Source organism: Vipera ursinii (assembly GCF_947247035.1).
Source record: "Vipera ursinii genome assembly, chromosome: 9".
In the NCBI taxonomy this organism is placed as follows: domain Eukaryota; kingdom Metazoa; phylum Chordata; class Lepidosauria; order Squamata; family Viperidae; genus Vipera; species Vipera ursinii.
This window is the reverse complement of record NC_139523.1, coordinates 24,027,186-24,052,312: the sequence shown is the minus strand read 5'-3', so window position 1 is coordinate 24,052,312 and position 25,127 is coordinate 24,027,186. Positions and strand designations below refer to the sequence as shown.

Sequence of the window (25,127 nt, the reverse complement as noted above, 5' to 3'; positions counted from 1 at the left end):
AAAAGGTCACTCATTGCAGGCTAGTTTTCCTATCTGCAAAACAGATAGCTTTATGTGCGTGAAATTTCAGAGATTGATTTTTGTTTGTTACACAAAAGGGTATGAAGGATAGTTGTATGAAAACCACAATTGCCTTGGAGAACTAAATCAATATTGTTTGAATAAACATTCATTATTTGGGGGCAGAGAAGATTTCAAAGCAAATGAAAGGAGAAGCAACCTCTCTTTGGGTGGGCCCTTTTTCTCAAGTGTGTATTTATATTATTTAGTTCAAAGATTATCAAATTTATTTGCTGGCCATCTCATGGTTCAAGCTAAAATTAAAAATATCTATTTTTGGAAAACTCCCCCCCCGCATATGATTATGCTTTCTTTCATATTATTTCTTGGCTAAATCCTTTTATTGGCATTATGCCAATTACTTATGGCTTGTGTGGGTTTTATTTTCCCTCAAAGGTAAATAAAAACATAAATGGAATAGTGGAGCCTAATAGGCTAGAAACATCAGGACCTGCAAATATCTTTTACCAGACCAGTTTTGGCAAATGCATTAAATGTGACTTTTATTGAGCATATACATGATTTGCGTGTCAGGCTGGGATGCATTTGTGTAAATATATTCCACCATTTTGGTTCAAAATTGGGAAAGGAGTCCGGAAAGGCTGTATACTGTCGCCTTGCCTATTTAACTTATATGCAGAGCACATCATGAGAAAAGCAGGGCTAGATGAATCAAAAGTTGGAATTAAGATTGCCGGAAGAAATATCAACAACCTAAGATATGCAGATGATACCACTCTAATGGCAGAAAGTGAAGAGGAACCAAAGAGCCTCTTGTTGCGAGTGAAGGAGAGTGCAAAACCTGGGTTGAAACTTAACATTAAGAAAACCAAGATCATGGCATCCGGCCCTCTCAATTCCTGGCAAATAGATGGGGACGAAATGGAGGTAGTGACAGATTTTATTTTCCTGGGCTCCAAGATCACTGCAGATGGGGACTGCAGCCAAGAAATTTAAAAAAAGACGCTCATGGGGAGGAAAGCCATGGCAAATCTAGACAGCACACTAAAAAGCAGAGACATCAGCCTGTCAACAAAAGTGCGCATAGTCAAGGCTATGGTTTTCCCAGTTGCAATGTATGGCAGTGAAAGTTGCACCATAAAAAAGGCTGAGCGCCAAAGAATTGAGGCCTTTGAACTCTGGTGCTGGAGAAGACTCCTGCGAGTCCCTTGGACTGCAAGGCGATCAAACCGGTCGGTCCTAGAGGAGATCCACCCTTACTGCTCTTTAGAAGGCCAGATCTTGAAGCTGAAACTCAAATACTTTGGCCACCTAATGAGAAGGAAGGACTCACTGGAGAAGAGCCTCATGCTGGGAAAGGTTGAGGGCAAGAGAAGAAGGGGACGACAGAGAAGGAGGTGGCTGGATGGAGTCACTGAAGCAGTAGGCGTGAGCTTAAATGGACTCCAGAAGATTGTAGAGGACAGGAAGGCCTGGAGGAATGTTGTCCATAGGGTCGCGATGGGTCGGACACGACTTCACAGCTAACAACAACATTCCACCATTTATTCGTGGATAAGTCTAATAGTACCACAGTTATCCCTCTGAAATATAGTATATAAATTAGTGCTTCAAATGGCATGGCTGGAGTATTCTGGGAGTTTTAAGTCCACCCATCTTCAACTCGAGAAGCTTGAGAAGCGCTGCTCTATCGATCAACAGCAACGGATGATCGAGGCTGCTCTGCAGCCATCCCTCAAAAGGGACCGACCCTTACATCCCATCCCACAAAAAAAAGCAGCGCTGCCCCCAACCCCCGCCTTTATACTGGCGTCTGCTCCCGCCTTTTGGCGGGAACGAGAGCCACGCCCGCGGATTGGCCAGCCTCTCTTTCCCTTAAATTCCTCCCCCCCCCTCCGCCTAGGAACCAATCGGTTCCCTCCGCCTGCCCTGCGAGGGGAGGGGGGATTGCCTCTCCCGCCGCTCTGGCCTTTCATGGGCAAACTCCGCCCCTCCCGCGAGCGCTTCTCCCTCTCCGCCCACTCCGGCACGCGCCCCCCCCCCGCGCGCGCCACTGAATTGCGCGGGCCCCGGGCTGGCACGGGCACGCGCCTCTGTGATTGCTGCTTCCAATTCCCCCTTCCCCCCTCCCTTCGTGCTCGTGTCCGCCACAAAGGCAGCGAAGGTATCCTGAGGAGATCGTATCAGCTGCTCTCCTCCCTTCCATGAATGTCTCCCCCCCATTGCTAGTTTACTGAGATCTGAGGAAGGGGGGGGGTCCTCGTCCTTTATTCCTCTCCTTTCCTCCTGCCCCCCCTCCCCTCAAAAAATATACATCGACTGTTATCCTCTTCTTTGGCTAAAGCTCTTCTGGATTCTCTTTTCTAACTCAGGCCAAGCCTGGGTGGATGGTTTGTAGCCTTTGAGCAGCCAAACTAGGTTTTTGGGAATAAGCCATGATGGTCAGGATGCATGGTACTGCCCATCGTGGTTTATAAGTCTTGGGTGGGGGGTTCAGTTTTGAGCAAGCTGGTCAAAGACGAGGGTGAGCTTGAAATGGGGCGCAAAGGAGATCCCTTGGCTGAATCCCTTAGATGGATCTGTTCCTCAGACAGGCCGGGGAAGGGCTTTCGATGCCCTCATAGAGAGGAATTAGCTATATTCTGCCTCATGAGCATCATCATTATCATCATCCTCTTCTCCTTCTCCTCCCCCTCTCCCTTCCCCTTCCTCCTTTTCTCCTTCCCTTTTTTTCTTTCCTTCAATCCCCCTTTCTTTTTCCCCCCTTCCCTTCTTTTTCCTTCTTTTTCTTTCCCCTTTTCTGCGTCTGATCCTGACATCTATTTGCCATCCTTACCAACTTTGGACCGACCTCTCCTGAGGGGAAGCCTTCCAGCAAAATCTGATGAAAGTGGCTAATTTTCAAAATCTAGACTGTTGACATCTTCCTTTATTTTCTCCTCTTGGAAAGAAAGTTTTACTTCTATACTGCCCCCTTCCCAAATAATCTTTATCCACCAGGACTTCCAGGCGGGACCTGGGTTCACTCTCAAAAAAAGGATTTTTAAGGGTAGTCACAAGTGGCTGTTATTTCCATTCTGGCCTTCAGTTTGTAGTGCGCAGGAAAGTTAACCAAAGTTTAGCTTTTGGATGGGCTATTAACTGCTGTTTGATTATTATAGGGTCCCCCCCAAAACAAATCTGTTCCCCTAGGCTGTCTCATGCTGTCTCTCTCTTATATAGTTCGTATAACACAATGTTCTCCACTTTTCTGTTCTTCCTGGAGAATCTTTCTAGAAGCTTCACTGCCATTTTGAATCCCTAAATTCACTGTTGTTGTTTTTTTACTGTACTGGTGTTTCCCCCCATTGGATCAACTGAATTTCGTTATTTATTTAAAACATAGCCAATTTTCCTCTCTATAGTTCTCCCCCAGTCATCTCAGGGTTCCCTGTCTATCACAGTGGCACTTTATTCCTCCCATTAGCAATTACAACGTCTGTTTCCTCGGGATCCTCCAACAGAACAATTGCATAATAGCCATTACTTTCTTGAGTGTTGATCAATTTGGTGCTTTGACCAAATCCTGTTTCTGGAACAAAACTGTACCACTTGTGATCTTCTCTTTGGAGGGCAGCTCTTCTTGGTGTCTGGAATGAGTTTCATAGCTGATATATTGTAGTCTTGAGGCCCCTGCATATATATAGTAGATATTTGGTATATGAGCTCTGTAGGTCTGGTTTCCATTTAGCCCATGCAAAGAAAATATAGCATTCTTTTCCATTTAATTCCAAAATGGAGCATTCCATTCAGGGAACAGTTTCTTTGTTTTAGGGGTCTTCCTCTGAGGAACTCCTAATTCCTTTACTCTATTATATATGCAATTTGCCCTTTCTATTATAGCAATGTTTTTTTTTAATCTTAGCAAGTATGCTGGCTGGAGAATTCTGGGAATTGAAGTCCACACATCTTAACGTTGCCAAGGTTGAAAAACAGTTTCTTAATAGGTTTCCTCTCAAACTCTTTTCACTTTCCCCATCACAGGTTTTTTTCCTCTTGTGTTTTATGATCCAGGAATCAAGAAACTTTCTCTTCACTTCTCTCGTTACAGATGTGGAACCAAATAGGGTGGGTTTGCTCTGAGGAAATGCAAGCAAACAGTAACAATTTCAAACAAAATTGTGATGACAGGTAAGGAAAGAAAGCAACCTAAAATCCAACATTTTCAATGATGATGATAATATGGTGATGTTAATAACCACTACTATCAAGTTAAGCAAATTGTTTTAATACAGCCCTAAGTTATATATGATATAGTACATATATGCATCTATCTGAGACTGTCGCATTGAATAGCATGAAATGGAAGGCATTAAAAGTTCTTCCAGTGATATTAATGTATTAAATATTAATATTTGACAATTTAATAACATCCAAAGGATGGTACTAGGTTGTTTAGGATGCTAAATTCTGTATTTGGACAATGAGAGTATTGCATCTGGAAAATAAAAATAGCAAGTGCTAATGTATATAGAAAGGGAGTCTATGTATGTATTTATAAGAAATATCTAACATTCCTTCTCTCTTTTTAATAGAAGGAAACGCAATAACTACACCAACACGCTTAAAGAATTGGCTCAGATGTTACCCATACCACTTCAGACCAGTTGTAAGAGGTTGACAAAGGTATTATAATAATATAATTTATCATAAATGTTAAAGGAATGTTCTATAATTTTGGATCTGCACAGAAATTCAAATTGGGCCCAATTGCACAACAGTGTTAATGTCCTGATTCCAAACTGTACTGAATACAAATGGCAGATGTTTCTTTTCCTGTTTCTGTTCTTTAATTTTGCATTTTTAATATTTAAATAGAAAGAAATCCTGCTCCGAGTCCTTCGCTACATTGAACATCTGCAGACAAGCATTGATAGAGCCAGGTCACTGCTCCAAGGTCGTGGCAGGGAGCAAAAAGGTAGGAAATGCCAGAATAGAGGCAGAGAACACCCATGGTTAGAAAGTGCAGAGGATATACAGTACCTGAGCAAAACTTGTGGTCCGTATTTTTTCTTTCTTAAAAGCAGTTGGATCTCAGCAGGTGGTGACACCTGCCCTGAAGAGAGAGCACAGAGAAGTCACACCACGGGCAAAAAATCCCAAACCTCTGGGCGTCTACAAGAAACCCAGAAAGAAGAGACGGACCCGGAAATCAGGTCTGGGAAGTATTCCACAAGTTTGGGGTTTCCACACTTGCTGCTTCGATGTGTTGTGCTTTGTAGGTTTTGCTTCCTTCCTCTGCATGATCAGCCAATGCAGCACTGTCTGTTACAGCCCATGGCTCACATCCATTGATGACCTCAGTAGTTTTAGACATTTCTTGTCCTCTATTTGGATCTTGAGTTGATACCAGACAGAGGCAGGTAATGGGTGTGACATAATATGCTTGTTGCTTTTTGATGGACAGCAGGTATTGTGCAATAGTTGCATAGCTCATCCAAGAAAGAAATTACCGGTAGATATGTGGGGTTTTGCCCTTCTGGGGAGGTTAAAAAGGGAAATAAAAAATGTGGGAACTGATTGAGCTAAGGAAATTGGTACTGCAGCTGGATAAACTCAGTGCAGAATTTTCTTACGGGAGAAGTGTCTTATGGCTCCTGCTTTGATGAGGCAGATACCGTCAAACCTGAGATTCAGCTCCTTGAGCATGGTTGCATCATCATTGTTTTATAGACCGGCGTGGTGGTGTCAACAGAAAAGTGTGCAAGTACCTTGCTTTGGAGGCTGGAAAGGACTCTGCCCATGCTGTCCCACACCTGGAGGAAGAGAGTCTGCCTGATGTGGGAGATGTGTCTTCTATTCTTTCATCCTTCCAGAAGCAATCAACTTCCTTTCCCAATTTTAAGGGTCCATTACCAGAGCCTAACCAGCCTGCAAACACTAATCTGGATATTAGCAAAATTGGACTCCCATTTGATCCTGCAGGTGCAATTTCTTTGTTGCTTTGTAAAAAAAAATCAGTAGAGAATAAATTGCTCTTTTGTGTCAGACATCTTATCTTGTAATATGGGAGAGGTTAATGAGGGTTTGTTTCCATCAAAGGAAAAGAAATGATTTATTAGATTGTGTCGGTGTCTGGACATAAGAAATTCTGTTTTGTAAGACCAACCATTTTCTTAGTCTGGCGTTCTGTTTCCCACAATAACCAATCAGCAGCCGTTTGATGTTTGCAATCCTGATGTTCAGCCCAAGGTCTGGCAGTCAGTACTTTACCCTGCCATGTGTCTCTAAACAAGTTGCTTCACTCTAATTACTAACAGGCAAGGAATATATCCTTTCCATATGTTTATATAAGCCATTACTGTCTGTGTGGCATGGCAATGAATTCCAAATAATTATGAACTGGACAGGAAAAAAAATATTCTGCTAGTTTCCAATAAGTCACTTTAATAGGGAGGCTCCCTCACCCGCTGAAGTATTTTTAGACAGAACTTGACGTTAAGATGCAAATATTTTTGGTTGCTTGAAATAGATTTTCTCATTAAACCCATGGCATGCAGTAGTTTAGCAACATCCTTGTTAATCTCTGCTAAATCCACTAGTCTGTTAAAAACAATCCACCCTGGATACTTTACATTTTTTATTTTCCAGAGTTGTTTCATCTATATTAAATATTAACCCATGCATGCATACATGAGCATGTAATCCTTCCTTCCTTCCTTCGTGATTTAGCTCTGTCTTTTATCAATTTTCAGAAACATGTTCTTAACATAGAAAAAACATTATTCTATTTCAATTTTGTTTACAATAAAACTTATTTTTTATAATCCACAGAATATAAATAAAATTCTGACGAGTTTAACTTTTTCCCCTCTCTATCCTTGAAACTGTTATTGACAGGTTGGAATTTTGATGGTGACCAGGAATGTAAGGATGAGAATACATTTTCTGTGTATTCAACACAAATGGCTTACAATAAACCGCATCAATATAGTGGGGGCCCTGGACACACATTGGTGAGGTAGGAATTGAGTGCTGTATTTTCATATTTTGTAAAACTGAATTCCTAAATCGCTGTGGGTTTGTATTAGACCATTTGTAAAATGTTTGTGGCTTTTTAAAACAGGCAAGGACTTTTTGAAGTCAAGAAGCACGCCATCTCCATTCTAAAGCAGATGAAACACAGGTTTTTTTAGACCTCCTATTACTGACCTCAGTTGCTTACTTACATTTGACTGTGTCTTACTGTGTTAATTTTATCTAATAACAAGTGTTATCAGACATGATTAATACAAGTTAGACCTCTTTACCTGCCTTCATTCAAAACAGGAAGTTTACTTTGTAATAGGTGGTTTGAGGGGAATTTAAGATGGGGAGAATAAAATTGTAACTGAAAAAGCTTTGAGGATGGTGTTCAAATGGAACCTCTGTAAGCCAAAAGCAGCCATTAAAAGATTAATTACATCTTGTTCCCCCGAAATAGGAAAAATCCCCTGTAGTTCCTTCCTTTTCTTGTCTCATATTGTTTCTTCATTGTCTTGATAAGCATCTCAATTGTTTTCAGGCAGGAGCTGGTGCACTATTATTCCTCTTGTGAAGAAGAGGAGGAAGAAGGACCCAAAGCCAGTCCTTGGCTCTCCATTCAGTCCCCTATGAAGTTCTCCAGTAGTAAGTGTTTGACTGAAAATAGGCAGAAAAGTTCAAAAAAGCGCTGCCGAAGGGTTGGTGGGGATCAAGGCAAACAGGTTACTAACTTAAACAACTGCAGAGGTCCACTTAACAACTATGGCAAAGAGGTCATAAGATGGGGCAAAAGTCACTCAACAAATGTCTCACTTAGCAACAGAAATTTTGGGAGGTCATAAGTTGAGGACTACCTGTAAATAGTAGCCTGTAAATTTGATTCATTGCAGTGGGAAATATGCAGCTGTGTTCCCCTGGGATTGGAACCCGAAGCCACAGCTGCTCTGATTTGGGGTTGAGCCCTTCGCTTTTCTCTTCTCCTGCTCGGCTCCTCCCCCCACATATTCTCCAAGGTGTTCAAGAGGAACTTTCTCCAGGTAAATTGGCGGCAAGGAGGGAGGGAATCCTTAACCTGGGTGAGATCAGTTTGATAGGCAGCCTTTTTTCAAAAGCTTATCATGTTTCTTACCCAAAAGGATGTGTTTGTAACCATAGGCCCATTCCCTCCTGAGCTGATTTGTTCTCCTCTTTAAATATGAGCAGAACAAGTGGATTTAGAAAGATTTCCCGGGAAGTGGAATATTTTAAAACTGTCAACTTTATTGGCCTGTTATGGACAACAGTTTCTGTGGGAACTAAACATGGAGCGCCCCAAGACTTTATGAATCACCGGAGGCAGGTATCTGCAATGTTGCAGTGTGATTCTTAAGAAGAAATGTTACTCTCCAGTAAATGTGACATATGAACGAGATGAAAAGAGGGAAATGGGAGAGCAAATGACAAAACTTGCTTCTCTTGAAATGGGATGAGGGAAGCAGATGACTTTTAAAACATTTTTCAAAGAACATTTCGCTTCTTTGCAGTATTATTCGAAGATGTGCATTTGTCTCCTCAGTCCAGCAGTTTTTCTCATAATCCTGCTGGAACACACTTGAGAAAGGTAAGGACTTTGTTACTCAGCTTCCTATATTACATTCGTTCTTCATCTTCTATTCGTCTATTGCAGCTTTCAGAGTCTGAATTCCAGCTTTTCTCCATCTGTTGTTTTCCAGAAACGTGGAACTACAAATTCCATCATGCAACATGATGTGTAGTTTCTGGTATATTTGCTAGATTTATATCTTTATTTGCTAGATTCGTATCTTCCCTTTCACAGAAGAGGTCAAGGCAGTGTACAGGTAATCCTCAACTTACAAGCATTCATTCAGTGACTGTTCAAAGTTACAAAACGATTGAAAAAAGTGAGTTAGGATCTTTTTTCACACTTACTACCATTTCAGTATCCATATGGTCATGCGATCAAATTTTGGAGGCTTGCATTTGCTTGACAACCATGCAATTCACTTAACAACCCCAGTGATTCGCTTAACAACTGTGGCAGTTTGAAGAAGCAACTGTTGCTTTATCCCATGAATAATCCCAAGACTTCTGACTTATGAACAGTCAATTGTATAATACAGGTAGTCCTCAACTTACAACAATTCATTTGGTGATGATTCAAAGTTACAATGGCATTGGAAAAAATAACTGATGACAATTTTTCACACTTATGACCATTGCAGGATCCCTGTGGTCAGGTGATCAAAATTTGGACTCATGGCAGCTGACTCATATTTATGACAGTTGCAGTGTCCCACGTTCACGTGATCCCTTTTTGTGACCTGACCAGCAAAGTCAATGGGGAAGCCAGATTCACTTAACCGTGTTACAAAGTTAACATCTTCAGTGATTCACTCAACAACTGTGGCAAGAAGGTCGTAAACTGGAGCAAGACTCACTTAACAAATGACTCACTTAGCAACAGAAATTTTGGGCTCAGTTGTGGTCATATGTCGAGGAGTACCTGTACATAGTCTTCTCCTGATTTTCCCTGCCACAATAACCTGTGAAGCAGATTGAGTTGAGAGTGTGTGACTGGTCCAAAGTCACATAGTGAACTTCTGTAGGAATATGTCCATGAAGATTCTCAGTCATCCAGGCGGTTGTTAAGACCACCTCCCTGGTGGTCTTAATCTTCCTAAGGACTGATACAAGAGCAGCATAACATCTTCCTTCAGGACTGATGCAAGAGCAGTATCCACCTAGGAGAAAGGATTTAGAACTCTTAACAACTCTGCCTACTCACCTAACAAGCCTGTTCAGATTAGGTGAGAAATGAAACCACCCTGGAGGACATATTTGGGGTCCCCCTAACCAACTTGCTCAGACTCTGGTAACTACTTGGATAAGCAGCGAAACATTTCAAACCAGCAAGAAAAGTCCAGTCGCCATGATTCAATTTCCAGTGGATTTCTGCAGCTGAGACTGGACTTCTACTTCGGCTTCCCGGCTGCTAGTCTGACACCTTAAATCTCCCCGTCCTGTGTCGCTGTATTGTTGTTCCAGATATAAATAGCCAAGAATGAAAAAGGCAGCCTGGTCTGTTGTGTGTCCTTTTTACTTCTCTCCATCTGAGGGGGTTCTCACACACTTGTCCTTTGCAATTGATTGCAATATCAAAGGTTGACTTGGGAAAGTTAATGAATAACTTAATGCAACAATGTTTCCTATTGTTAACTCACACAGGATATTTTTCAGTAGAGATTGGTTAACATACTTGGCTTGAGGCTAATTGCATATATGGTATAATTGTCTATTGAAAAATTTTTATGTACTAGTATGTGCACTTGCCTGAAAAGCAGTCTGAGAAGCTAAGAATGGCTTAATGGTGGAGCAGAGGTTTTGCATTCAGAAGACCATCAATGTCCTTGTAACCTTCCGTTACAATGTAGGGTAGCTAATAATTCTCTGAAGACCTTGGCGAGTTTGGTCAGTTGCAGTTGATGGCATTGGATTATATCTGGAATATGCAGGTTTCTTTTAAGATAAAGGCCACCCTTGGCATCTGAGTTGTGTGCCAGAGACACGCTCTCAACAGGGTAAAGAAATGAGAAGACATAGGAGTAAATTATTCTAGAACAGGAAAGAAAAACTAAACACAGTTACTATGGCATTTCAGAAACATTTTTTAGAATGTCTTTGGGAGCCATGTGCTGTCTTAAGATCTACCATGTATAATATCTTGGTCCATATGCAGTTTCTTCAGCGGTCAAACTTTTTGGCTCTTACTGTGCCCAGCTGCATGCTTATTTATTTTTATTTTAATAGTGTTTCTAAGTTTAAGTAAGCAACTCTGCAAATCATGCATCGTTAAACTGATCCAAGACTAACTTCAGTTTAAATGATAAGGAAACAAGATTGAATGGTATTTTAGATAGGGTTTTGTGTTGGTGACTGTTATATACGTTCATGTAAAATCTTACATTTTAAGCCTAATATTCTTTTCTGTTCTTTCCTTCCCCTGCCTTCATTAATTCCATTTACAATGCCATCCCTCCGATTTCTTCCTTCTCTTGCAGTCAGCATTCACGCTGGATCACTGTTACCTTTCCTACAGTGAAGCAGGTAAAACCGAGTCCAGCCCCATGTCAAGAGTGAATGAAATAATATCCTCATGGAGAGAACAAATCCAAGAGGTGGGAAATGGTTTGTGAAGAATGGAACTGGTTATTTGTGAGCCAGAGAAATCAGGTCATGGAATCTTCTAATGTTCTTATTAAGGCCTACTCCTATATACTATATATATTTTCTGTCCAAAAGGTAGTCATTGTCACCCATATTGCTGTGGCTTTAAAACAGAACTGAAGAAATTAATTGAGACCCTATTGGTACTGCAGCTGTAAATCAGTTGTATATTGGTTAAAGGATCAGAGGCAGCCTCTTTATTTATTTATTTATTTATTTATTAGTTTTTATAAACCGCCCTTCTCCCGAGGGACTCGGGGCGGTGTACAGAGGAAGGAAGGTATACAGATTGAACAAAAAAGATAATAAGAAACACTAATGAACACAGTGGTTAGAAACAATAGATGTTGTGATTGTTCAATCTTTTGGTCACTTCTGACTCTTCATGACACAATGGACATAATGTTTATGTCATTTTGTAAATTTATGGCACCAGCCCTTTGGAACCAACTCCCCCTTGAGCTTCGGATGGCCCCGGACCTCCGGTCCTTTCGCCGCGACCTCAAAACTTTTTTCTTCCATCAGGCTGACCTGGATTGATGATGGGTTTTTAAATATGTTTTAATTTTTAACTGTGTAGTTAATTTATTTTGGGGCTGTTATTTAATTCTTTTTTAATTTTTGTATTGTTGTTTTTTTATTGTTGTTAGCTGCCCTGAGTCCTTCGGGAGATAGGGCGGCATATAAGTCCCAAAAATAAATAAATAAATAAATTTTTCTGTCTCACTAAAGACATGTAGAATTCAGACAAGGTCACCTTCCTCCCATTTATTTTAGTAAGAGTTTCACAAATCCTACCAACTTTTAATGAAACCTTAACCTAAATACCAACAGAAGAGACAGTTAAAATACCATAGAATAATGAAATCCTTAATTTGAATCAAATATGTGGTACCAAAAGTGTTGCAAATTTGAAATGTTTTATATACTTTTTAATGTTTATGGGCAATTAAGACCCACATACCCATCTGTACAGGAATTTTAAAAATGAGCCCTGCGGGATGATCAAACCACAGCCATATCAATTCTACGGGGGTTTGGATAATGTTTGTAATAATCTTATACTGCTTTCTTAATTTGCTGACTATTATGAGTATCATCCACTCATATTAGTGTAGTAATTAAGATATGTTGATCATTTTAGTACATGTGTGTATTTATTCATATTTCAAAGAGGTTTTATGAGAGGAAGATGTTGACGGGAAGGTTTGTGATACTCTATAGAAATTGACATCCAAGGACATTACAATCCCTGGTACTAGATCTAGTGTATGTTTTACTCCTGTACGGTATTTCTTCATTAATTAAATGTCATCAAGTACATCTTACAGGTAGCCCTCACAATCACAATTGAACCCAAAATTTATGTTGTTAAATGAGTTATGCCCCGTTTTATGACTTTTCTTGCCACAGTTAAGTGAATCACTGCAGTTGTTCAATTAGTAACAGTTGTTAAGTGAACCCGGCTTCCCCATTGCTTGTCAGAAGGTCACCAAAGGTGACCATATGACCCCAGGACATTGCGACCGTCATAAAATGAGTCAGTTGTCAAGCATCTGAATATAAATCTCGTGACCATGGGAAAGCTGCAATGGTCATAAGTGTGAAAAATGGTCCTAAGTCACTTTTTAAAGTGCCGTTATAACTGCGAATGGTCACTAAATAAACTGTTGTAAATCGAAGACTACCTGTATTACATCTTAATTTAATTAGGGATTAAGTGACTTGTCAGGGAATTCCACAGCAAGTGTCCAAAATAAAGTCAGGGAGACTGACACAAACTTGTAGTTATGTAGTTATATATTTCTCTATATATGTTTGTGTGTGTGTGAGAGAGAGAAAATATTATATATATTCTAGAATATTAAATTATAAAATTCAAATATTTCAATATTTTCACACACACACACACACACACAATATAACTACATATAGTTGTACATATATGTTAACATTTATAGCAGCCAAGATAGTCAGGCACATCCTGAGGTAAATCTAAACAGCAATACAGAACCCAGACAAAAGAAAAAAAGGCGGGAAAAAAGGGAAACTCCCCCTTTGCACCCCACAACCAATCACAGCATAGATGGCCACATGCAGGAGCCCACCCTCTCCAATCAATCAACTGGCCAATGGTTATGCTTTACTGTTCTGGCTAGTAAATTCCACATCCTAACATGGCTGAAGTTATGTTCATCCTAGATCAAGTTCTGTTTTATTATCCGGGCAATTATTGGATATCAGCTCCCATGTCCCTGGCTTCTTTTTGCCCCTCGCAGTTTCAGGAGGCCCCCCCAGTGAGACCCGAAGGCCCGGCATCCCCCAGTGAGGAGGACAGCGACAGCACCTGGACCCCCTGCCAGAGGGGGAAGGCGCCGCAGGGAACCCAGCCGAAGAGGCAGAAGAAGCAGAAGCAGAAGAAGAAGAAGGCGGGCAGGAGAGCCCGGCGCCCACCAGCCGGCAGTGAGAAACGCATCCACGACTCGTCTCCCCTGCCGCTGAAGAAGAAGTGCGTGAACGGTTTCATCATGTTTTGTCGCCTGAACCGCAAGCACTTCATCCGGTGAGGAGAAGTGGAAAAGCAAATTTCTTTCAGGGAGACTAAACTGCAGCCAACTAAGGCATTTCCTATAATTAGCAGCTGTGCAGTATTTTAGTTTCTCTCAGCATAGAGGTAGTCCTCGACTTACGATCCACAATGGAGCTCCACAGTTCTGTTGCTGAGCGAGACATGGGTTAAGAGAGTTTTGCCCCATGTTACGACTTTTCTTGCCAGAATTGTTAAGTGAATCACTGCAGTTGTTAAGCTAGGGACACGGCTGTTAAATGAATCTGGCTTCCCCATTGATGTGGCTTGTCAGAAGGTCACAAAAGGGGATTGCCTGACCTTGGGGACACTGCAACCGTCATAAATGTGAGTCAGTTGCCAAGCGTCTGAATTTTGATCACATGACCCTGGGGATGCTGCAACGGTTATAAGTGTGAAAAATGGTCATAAAGTCACTTTTTTCAGTGCTGTTGTGAGTTTGGTCACTAAACGAATGGTCGTAAGTCAACGGCTACCCATATATCTTCACCGCTAGAATAGACCTGCGATATCAATTATTGTCCCTTCTTCCTATTCTTATAGAGTGGAAGTTGGGGCTAACTTACTTACAGCCACAGTGAGCTCTTTGCTATGCCCAGATTTAACTAGGGACTTTTACCGTAAATTCAAGGCCAATATAGATTTGAAGTCTTGTTACTACTATATTGCCAACAGGAATCATTTAGGGAAAGTTTACAAAAAATGGACAAATAAATAAGGGAGCAGGTCCTCAAAGACCAGGCTTTTTAGCAATAAAGCAACAACATGTAATAAATATGTCAAAAAAAATCACACAATACACTTACCAAGGTTATTTAGGCACGAAGAAACTATTTGCAGAATATTTGGCCTGGATTAGCAATAACATTTAGACTTATATGCCACTTTACAGTGCTTTACAGCCCTATCTAAGCTGTTTACAGTCACCATATTGCCCCCAGCAGTTTGGGTCCTCATTTTACTGACCTCAGAAGGATGGAAGGCTGAGTCAACCTTGAGCCCTGTCAAGATTGAACTCCTGGCGGTCAAATTCCTGACTTGGATAATGCTCACTATGGAAACATTGTTTTCTTGAAACCTTTAAGGGATTTAGGGACATTGATACCTTGGCTGCCTGATTCTTGTGAGTTTGATCAAACAAATGTTTTCTCTTCATAGCACTTGCCCAGGCATGGCTTCCACTGCAGCTACAAGGGAACTGGCCCAGCTGTGGCGTATGATGACAAAGCAGGAGCGGAAGCCATATTGGTATGTTTGTTTTGAACAACAGTGAATAATGGGATCAGGTAATTCTTTGGAGAATCAGTTGGCCATGTGGTGGAACTGGGGTGTCCAATCTTGGCAGGACTTGTAGACTTCCTCTGTGTATCACAACATTTGTTAAGTGAATCACGTACAGGTAATCCTCAACTTACAACAGTTCATTTAGCAACTGTTCAAAGTTACAACGGCACTGAAAAAAGTAACTTATGACCGTTTTTCACATTTGTAGCATCCATTTAGTCACATGATCAAAATTTGGATGCTTGGCAACTGATTCATATTTATGACTGTTGCAGTGTCCAGAGGTCATGTGATCAGCTTTTGTGACCTTCAGACAAGCAAAGTCAATGGGGAAACCAGATTCACTTAACAACAATGTTATTTAACGACTGCAATGATTCACTTAACAACTGGCAAGAAAAGGTGTAAAATGAGGCAAAACTCACTTAACAAACATAAATTTTGGGCTCCATTGTGGTCGTAAGTCAAGGACTATCTGTAGTTGTTAATCAAGTCTGGCTTCCCCCATTGACTTTGCTGGTCAGAAGGTCGCAAAAGGTGATCACATGACTCCAGGACTACAACTGTCTTAAATACCTTCCAGTTGCCAAGCGCCCAAATTTTGTTTATATGACCATGGAAATGCTGCAGCAGTCACGTGAGGACTGGTGATGATTCAATTTTTTTCCCCAATGCTGTTGTAACTTTGAATGGTCATTAAATGTATGGTTCTAAGTTGAGGACTACTTGTATAGTGTGACTAGACAGATAATTCCAGCAGGAGACCTCTTGTTAGGTTCTAAACTTTCTTTTTATGCTCTTTCCCTCTTTCTCACAGCATGAAAGCTCGCCGATTCAGCCGCCTCAACAACCGAATTGTGAGAGACGACTTCTCCAGTGGTGATGAAGAACTAGAGCCGCCCAAACCCTTCCATCTGCTGCTTGCTGAGAAATCCATTCCCAGCATCCAGACAGTGGGCAACATCTCTTTGTTAGGCTGTATTCCATGATTCTTCCCCACTGGGATGGTAATGTATATCTGTTCAGTGGGGTCCAGAGTCCTCTCTCTGCTGATGAAGTTGGAACTTCCCTACCCATGGTTCTGCAATAGAGTGTGTGCCTACTCCATTTTTAGCAAAGTATCAAGCAATAGGAGCTTTACTGGTCTTGTTGACGGGGAATGTAGAGCAATAGAGAAGCAACAAGGAAGGAGATCATTTTACCCTGATGTCTCCCCAAGACATCAGCTTTCCCCATCTATTTTCCTTGTTTAGCTTTAAATTGTATTCTACCACCAATGTTTCATCTGTCGTTATGTGTTTGGGTTTCCTGAGCAGAATGAAAACAGGTAGATGGCCTTTCCCCCCCCCCCCCCAGATTTCCAGATGTTGCAGTTACTACTATGTAGGCTGTTCTACCTGTGTCCAAAGTTGATCTCTAGTGGTCTTGCAGGATCAACTGCAGGAAGAAAACAGCAAGAGTAAAAGGAATCTGTAGCTCTAGATGACGGGAAAACATGCCAAGTTTAAGATTTTATATTAAGTTTTATCCTTGATCTAAAAGCACAAAACCATTTGAAAGGATCTACTTTTAAAAATAATTCTAATGAACTGGAGACAAAAAAACCAAGATTTATATATATTGTCTAAGCTTTGATCTTCCTCTCTTCTATAGCTTTGTGCCATAGATGTTCTTAAAGGCACCCCTTAGTTACCAGCAATTTAGTTCTATATTTGGCAAGTACAAATGGAATTTTTGAGGTCCATATACACTTGCTTGTTTCACACCAACTTTGAAGCTTTATTATATAGTATTATTATATAGGTCTCTAGGTGTTTTAAACTTTTAACTGAGGCAAGTCCATTTGAGAGCTTGCTCTGGATGGCATTGAGTTTCCACTGACCCTTTTAGATGGGCCAGTACTTCAAAATCCCAAGGAAGGAATAATTCTTTAGGTTTGTTCAAGGAGAGTTAGGAAGTTTTAAAGAGACTAAACTGGTTCTGAGCTATGGAGTTCTGAGTTAATGCTTCATATTAAGAAGGGAGAATTTTGTCTTTAGGAAGAGCTTAAATCAGGCTCTTATATTTTTGGTTGGTCTGGAATTTGTTTCAGCGGAAAACTGAGTCATCCCTTTATTCTTTTGGATTGTGTCCTCTATGCACAGATCAGTTTCTGTTTGAAATACTGTTTTAAACGTCAATGGGTTTTCCCATTGTTTTTACCTATTTATATATTTATTGGTAGTTTCCCCCTCCCCAAAACTCTATTTATAATTAAAATAAAATACGGCAGTAAAATTAACTGATTGGGTGCCTCTGTGTCTCTTCTCTGATCTGAGCTGGGTGATTGTGAAAGTGAAAGGCAACAGGGAGCAATCAATACATATTTTGATAACTCCATGTCATGTAGACCGCAGAACTCCTAACCAGACCTTAACATGTAGTCCTTGACTTACAACCATTCGTTTACCAACTGCTCAAAGTTATAACGACACTGAAAAAAGTAACTTTCAGCTATCCCTCACATTTGTGACCATGGTGGTATCTCCATGGTCACATGATCACAATTCTGGTTCCTGGCAACTGGCATATATTTAAGATGAGTGCCTTGGGATCACATGATCGTCATTTGCAGTCTTACCAGCCGGCTCCCAATAAACAAAGACAGTGGGGGAAACCATATTCACTTAATAATTGTATGATTCCCTTAACAACTGCAGTAATTCACTTAACAACTATGGAGAAAAAGTCATAAATTTGGGCAGAACTAGCTTATCAACTGCCTTGCTTAGAAATAGAAATTCTGATTCCAATTGTCATTGCAGGTCAAGGACCACCTCTACTTTGGAATATATTATTGTATGTTCTTCATTAATATGATCTTTAAATCAGCTTTATAAAGTAAGGATAAAGATTTCCCTGTCAGCTGTGTCCAGCTCTAGGGCATGGTGCTTATCTCTGTTTCTTGTATGAAGAGCCAGCATTTCTGAAGACATTTTCCGTGGTCATGTGGCCAGCATGGCTATACACCAAAGGTGCACGGAATGCTGTTACCTTCCCAACAAAGTGGTGCCTATTAATCTACTTGCATTTGTATGCTTTCAAACTGCTAGGTGGGCAGGAGTTGGGGCAAGGCATGGTATCTCACCCTATCGTGTGGAGCTGAGGTCTCGAACACAGGCTGCCAGCTCTCCAACTCACAAGCTCAACGTCTTTAACCACTGAGCCATCCCGGTTTATAAAGTACAGCAACGTTATTAATACATTATCCCCATTCTGCAAATGTAGATCTGGGCCTGAGAGACTGATGATGTACTTCACGAGTTTGACATAGAAATAATATTTGCCCTAGAGATTTCTAGCCCACAGTTAGGACATATCCTCAAATAGAAAATTGCAGACTCTGTCACTAATTCCAGAAATTACCACAGAATATCCTTGTACCTAACATTTTCTTTGGAGCCATGTCACGTGGGTCAAGAGGCAAGACAGACTGACAACCACACAAAGATTTGTGCAAGAAGGAAACAAGTGGACAGTAGGTTTTTTACCTGGACACAAACCAAGAATTAGTGAATCTGGCTGAAGATAAACTTGTTTTTCAATTTTACATTTATTTAAAAAAATGGCAGAAAAAGGTGATTTGGCTTTGATGAACTACTTTCATACCAGTGGATTCCATTCAAGCAATCTGTCCCAAAAGGCCTAAATGCCCATCCACACCTTTCAAGAGGGATATTCCAGGGTTATCCCAATCCTACGAACTCTTGCTGAATCTCTGCAAAAAGAACCACCAGCAGAGGATCAGTCACAGGCTGTTTCTGTCTCCTTCCTTTCCAGGTTCCATTTGAAAACCCCTCAAATACGGTTCTCTGTCCAAATCATTAAGGTTCTTGGCACTGTGGCAAGGTACACAAATTGCATCTGTTCTCTCTAGGGGATAAGTGTTTGTATGTGCTCAGCTGTCCAGGCCTAAGTCCTAATTAACCTTAATTGGATGCTTTCTACTTTAAACAGATGTTCCTGCGGCAGACACCCATCCTCACCTTAAACTCCTGATTCTGTCATTATCTTAGGGTGCAGAGAGTGGAAAAATCAAGAATCTGGCCATTCAGAGAATGTGCAGATAGAGGAAATTTCAGATCAGATGGCTTCAAGCTTTTCTCACAATTAGAAAAAACACATGACATTTTCCATCCCGTGGAATTTGGTTCATTTTTCCTCAGCATCCAATGTGATGATTCAATATGGTTGTAGCAGTTTCCCCTCTTACAAAGAGACACAATGTGATGATCCTTTCAATTGGAAATGGGAATACTTACATGGGGGGGGGGATTGCTGGAACAAAGAAGCAATCCACTGAGAATGTGGCAGTGTCTTATTCTATTGTTTCAGGACCCCAGATTTACGAGAGTGGAAGTGAGGGACCCCAGGAGGCTATTGTGGAGAGGCTGGTTCTGCAGGTAATCCACCCGTTGGGCATTGTGAAGAGAGGATCCCTTGGGAACTGAAAGCTGCAAGGCAGGGTAGAGCAGTGAGGGGCTGTCAATGGGGGAGCTTTCATCCTCAGAGCTGGGGATCATGTGTCTGTCTCGGGGCAGGCCCTGTCCTTCCTTCAGAACGCCACCCTCGCCATTCTCCCTGCAGCCAAAAAGAAAAAAACAATGCCTAAGTCCACATGATTCCGAAATTCTATTGCCAAGATGACAACTAAATCAGTTGGTCTTAAAGTAATCTAATCAGTTGCACGTGCTAAATAAATATTTCAGCCTTCTTTGATCTGGGATATTTCAGGGGTGACTGCAGCATATTGTCAGAAAAATCAAGAGGGTGGCTATAATGGGGTGATTAAAGCCCCTCCTGTTTTTTATCCTGTGGTTTGATCAATTAGATTTTTATTCCATCTTTACTACTTTGGAATTAACTCAAGGCAGCAAATATAATACTCTTTCTTTCTCCTATTTTATCTCTGTGTTACATAAAAACTAGGCAAAGCTTCTGCTGATCAGTCATTGCCACCTTCTTGACTTTTGGGATTGTACTGTACTTTGCGGACATTTTTTTTTAGAAATTCATTGATTATCCATAACATATAGTTAAATCCACACATCTTAAAATGGGTTGAGAAACGCTGTCTTAGTGGCAGAAGCAGTGGCATGGAAGATGGAATAGCAAGGGAAATCTTTCCGTCTGCTTCCTGCTCATCTGAGATTCCCCCAATCCTTCTGTTCTACACCTGCTCATTTCCTGGCTCACCGTAGCCACCATCTGTATGTCTAGCCCCTCGGCCATTTTCTTGCCCTTGGCCCCAGGCTATTTTCTGTATGCTACTGCTGTATTTAAATTTTTTTAAAACTTAATATTGTAAGCTGCCCAGAGTTATTCTGTGGCAAGATGGGCAGCTACCAAATTTTACAAATAAATAAATTCAAAATAGCTGCCTTGAATTCCCTGCTGGCAGAGAAGCCCCCTCCCTCACCTCTCTTTGGTCTCTGCTGCACGGTCTCTCTGGCGCCGATTCTTGAACCAATTGCTGACCTGAGTTGTGGTCAGCCCAGTAGCTTCGGCCAGCTCTCTTTTCTCACAAGGGGATGGGTAGGGATTGTGGATATACCATTCCCGTAACACACTTCGGGATTTTTCCTGTAGGAGAGCAGAAAGTCATTGAACTTAACATTACAGGTAGTCCTCAACATACAGACCTTTGTTTAACAGTTCAAAGTTACAACGGCCTCAGAAAAAGTGACTTGCAATCCATCCTCAAAGATACCACCCCCTTTCACGTGATTGCAATTCAAGAGGTTGGCAACTGGGTTGCATTTATGATGGCTGCAATAACTTGCAGTGATGTAATTATGATTTGTGACTTTACATGTTGGCTTCCCGAAAGCAAAGTCAATGGGGGAAGCTAGATTTGCTTAACAACAGCAGTAAAATTGGTCATAAAATTGGGTCTGGTCACATAGTGATTTGCTTAATAATGACATCATATAGCCACTGAAATTCTTGTCCCAGTTGTGATCATAAATTAAGGACTCTCAATAATTAGACCAAAATTGTAAAAGCAAAAATTTCTTCTCTGCACTAATTGTAATACCCCAAGGCCCCATCAAATCCTCACTTAAATCTCCCCCCACCCTGTTAAAACAGAGATTCTAAACTCTTTAACCTTCCCAGACAGAAACAGTACTTCAGGGTTTTTTAGCATTTTTATTGTTAATTTCTAAACATTTTCCAGCTGGGGCAACCAAATCTTTATTTGCTATAAATGTATTTAGTGGCCTTTAGCTTCTTTTTGCAGGAATCCAGAATCAGTAACTTAACTGCAGTTTTCTTCTTATTCCAAAATACTTGAACTGCTGCAAGTAACTTTGTCCTCTTTTGTGGTTAGACCAACTTCAAAAGCACACAGTATTGTTTTAAGTGTATATATTTCAAGGTCAGGTTAAATGTTAGAATGTAACCCATAGGGGGCAATGTCATCATTCTTTGATATTGGTTGTCTCCCAAAAATAAGCAATCACCAACCCCTTTCATTTTTAATCAAGGGCGAAATTTTGCAAAGCCTGAAGGCTTGGGCCATTTCTGTAATTTAATGGCGAAGGAAAATCTTGCTTGACTGTAATAACGGAGCTAGGGCATATATTATCTCTCTTGCCTGCCAAAGGCTGCATAAAATATATGCGTTTTGAAACTTTTCCAGAATGTTCTTGGAGATGCACGGATTATGGCCTCCCTCAGAAGATTATTCCAGAATGTTTCTGGAAGAATTTAGAGGAAGTAAGAAATGGCATGAAACACCAAAGCAGGCAAGAGACCCCCCTCTCCAATAACCCCCCCCCCCCAAGCTAAATTTTGCGGTAAATAAGATGAATAGAGGCAAAGGTAACAGGGAATGAATGGCAGGAAATCTTGCATTGTGTATTTTCAGTAGACTTTTAAAGATGCAGGCAAGACATTAAAAAGTTTTGAGCGCTGATGTAGGGTGAGATTTCTGAACCTTACACAAGCCCTGAAAGTCTGGGGTCTACCATCCAGGGCACCTTTAAAACAGGCTACAACTTTTTCCTTTTTTTTCCATGACAAAAAGAAAAGGGAAAGTGTAAACCCAAGGGAGAGATCCTTATTCCTGTACAGATCTTTAATTATTTAACAAATTAAATTAATGAGAATTAAACCAGGCAAAATTTTAATCTTCACCCAAGAAACATTTCTGTCTTGTCCCCTTTCTAGTTTCTGAAATAGAAGCCCAGTTTCCAAAGACCGACGGCAGCGCTCAGCCTGAAAAAGTTTTATCTCTCAGTGGTTAAAAGGACATTTCAAAGGGCAGGTTTCTTGTATCAAACCAGCATTATGGCAAGACTAGTAGGAAAAAGAGTGGAATGGAAGGGTTGAAAAGAAACAAAGAGATGGTTGTCAGCGTAAGAGATTTTTTGGCAGGAGAAGAAAGCAGGAGTGTAGGTCCATAAAGAGGAAATAGAGGCAATGCAGAGGCTTAAAGATTAAAATAAAATATCCTAATGGCAATTAGGTAAAAGCTATTCCACTGGAAATAAATTGCCCCCTGGAGTTGAGTGTGATAGAAATACAGAAGGATAATTAGAAGAACATAGTAGATTTAGGCAAGAAATGACTAATTATAACCTTACTGGAATATCAGGTGGTTTATCCCAAATATAAACTTTTCAGAGAACAATTGAAGGTTTTTGTGCTTGAAAAATGGAAATGTCTGGGTGTTGGAAACAGAGTTTTCTTTGTTAGGAGCGGGATGTCCACAAGAGTTGAGAAATGCCACTGGACAAAACGCAATTCCAAGAAGACCTACCTTGAAACAGTAACTGGTTTCCTCCCCGTCCCAGATGGTCCGAGGCAAAGGGAATTTGCGACGCACCCGATATTTTCCAACAGCTCCCAGCGGCCTCCCACGCAACTTCTCCGCTTCGGTGTAGTGAGCCTTGAGCCAAAGTTGCTGAAGTTTGGGGTGGTTGTGCGGAGAGAACTGATAGCCCTCTAAGATCTTGTAGAGCTCCCGAAAATTGCCCCGGTGGAAGGCCACCACCGCTTTGGCCTTTAGGACGCTCTCGTTCTTGTGCAGGTGGTCACAAGCTGGCAGGGACCAGAGGAAGCGTCCTAAGCGCTCAATGTTGCCCCCTTGTTGCAAGACTTCACACACGCAAGCCACTTGCTCTTGCGTGAAGCCAAAATTCATGGTTAAGTGGGAAATGACGTGCTCTTTCCCCCAGGACCTCAAGTGGAGGCTCCAAAACTTTGTGGCTTTTCAGTTTATGGCGGTCCACCAAGGCCACTCAACATCTACTCTGTAGAAGAGGCTGCTGTCCTTGACACAAAGAAGGGAAGGTGGACCTCTGTGGTTGGATGACCAAGTCAGCTCTGCCTCCCTAAGACAAGAGAGTCCAAGGGAAGTGGAAGGCCACGCTGGTGCCTTCCACGTTCCTCCCTTTGGTGGCCATGTCTCTTCTCCTTTCTCCCGGTCTTGGTACTCTCAGGACTCCCGTCTCCGTCTTCTGGCTCTAGAGACAGTTGCCCAGGGTAGATGTCTTGGGGGGTATCGGTTACAGGCCCAGCCCACACAGCCTGCAGCTGTGGCCAGCCATTGGCCAACTCCGCAAGAAGAGCGAGAGAGACTTTTACCACGTCACCCTGGGATGGTAAACCTTTCAGTGGAGGAGGTTGTGGGGGTATGGAAATGTGAGATGCCCCCTACCGAGGGGGGAGCAGGAGACCCACAGAAGAAGGGAAGACCTGGCAGATCTGCTCAGAGATCAGCCCGTTTTTCCAAAATCAGCTTTTTTTGGTTTGCCCCTTATTGCCCCTTATCCGGCGTGGTTAGCGTTGATTATTGTTAAGTGACAAAGAGCTAAATAGGACACAGATGCTTCTATAGCCACTGCTCATCTACTGTCCCTAAACTCTGAAGATGTTATCAAATGTAACCCGTCTTCAAGGTCATCTTATCCCTTTCAAGGGCTTTGCACTTCTTCTGAAAAAAAGGGAGAAAGACAATAAGAGCGAGCGAAGTTCCTCTTTTCAGAACAAACAGGTGTGAGCAAGCTGGTTGCTGGTTCATCTTCCTCTTTCTGAGCAAAACAAGTGGGATTTTTCATGGGGTGGCGAGGATCCCTTCCACGACGGGCTTTTGTCTCCCTTTGTTCCTGGCCTCGCCAGGTGGTGACAGTTCAGGCAAAGAGCAAGGTTGCTGCCTCTGCCGTTTCCTGCTTTTCCCATGCAGAGATCATGTTTCGGACTCAGCGCAAGGCAAATAACCTGTTGCAACTTGCAAAAAAACAAGAGGCTTTTTGCAGCTGCAGGCGAAAGCGACATCCATTTCCAGCAAGGGATGGCTGGGAGGCAAGGCTGTATTTGATTTGTTGGTTCATGGTGTGAACTGTGCAAGATCTCAAATCTCTGCATGGAGGATTCTCCTCTCCCTTGCTGTGGCTTATGGGCTATCATTGCCCCATGCTCGGTTGGCATCCCCGAGCCTCCGTTGGTGGACTGCTTTCCCCTTCCTCATTCAACAAAGGGAAGCGACATTGCTTGAACAGTAATTGCAACCTTGTTTCTCCCTCATTTCCAGCACACAGAAGCTAGTCATTCTGAAAGATGGTTAAGATGGCTGGAGAGTCCGCAGCAGGTGGACCAAAATTTCAGAAGAGAGTAGCCATGGCAGTATGATGAAGCTTGATTTTTTTTTGGACCATGTCTTGCAGATACATTTTCTGTTTCTGGAATATCCCTCAAGCAGGAAGAATGAGTTTACTTAGAGTGAGGTACCCCTTGAAAAATGAGGATTCATGAAATTTTGCAACCTGTGCATTTTTTTGGGGTGGTGGTGGGTCTGGTTGGCACACATTCTGGTTTGTCATCTGTTTTTCTACGACTGCTGAGACTAATTGGCAGGAAACCCACCTTAAATGTGGCATTTGCAGTTTTAAGGACTAGAAAATTGGTGCCTTCTAAATTCTGTTTTTTTTAAAAGCAAAAGATTGCATTTTTATTAGGCTGCCTT

At 41.6% G+C, this 25,127-nt stretch overlaps 2 protein-coding genes across 2 annotated transcripts; one reads left to right on the top strand and one right to left on the bottom strand.

The window, feature by feature from the left end:
- Positions 1-4,111: 4,111 nt before the first annotated feature.
- MEIOSIN (meiosis initiator) lies at positions 4,112-16,107 on the top strand (the record flags this gene model as incomplete). The annotated part of the gene is made up of 13 exons (XM_083370018.1): positions 4,112-4,191; positions 4,596-4,686; positions 4,879-4,978; positions 5,088-5,216; positions 5,734-5,985; positions 6,901-7,021; positions 7,565-7,668; positions 7,914-8,060; positions 8,547-8,623; positions 11,082-11,198; positions 13,533-13,810; positions 14,993-15,082; positions 15,936-16,107. 13 exons carry the CDS (start codon positions 4,112-4,114, stop codon positions 16,105-16,107), a joined length of 1,758 nt encoding a protein of 585 aa, XP_083226144.1.
- Positions 16,108-18,730: 2,623 nt separating this feature from the next.
- Positions 18,731-23,306, bottom strand: LOC310644717 (homeobox protein six1b-like; the record flags this gene model as incomplete). Its single annotated transcript, XM_083370006.1, has 3 exons — positions 18,731-19,738; positions 20,577-20,740; positions 22,923-23,306. The coding sequence occupies 3 exons, from the start codon at positions 23,304-23,306 to the stop codon at positions 19,489-19,491; spliced, it is 798 nt and encodes a 265-aa protein (XP_083226132.1). The 3' UTR covers positions 18,731-19,488.
- Between the last annotated feature and the right edge of the window lie 1,821 nt (positions 23,307-25,127).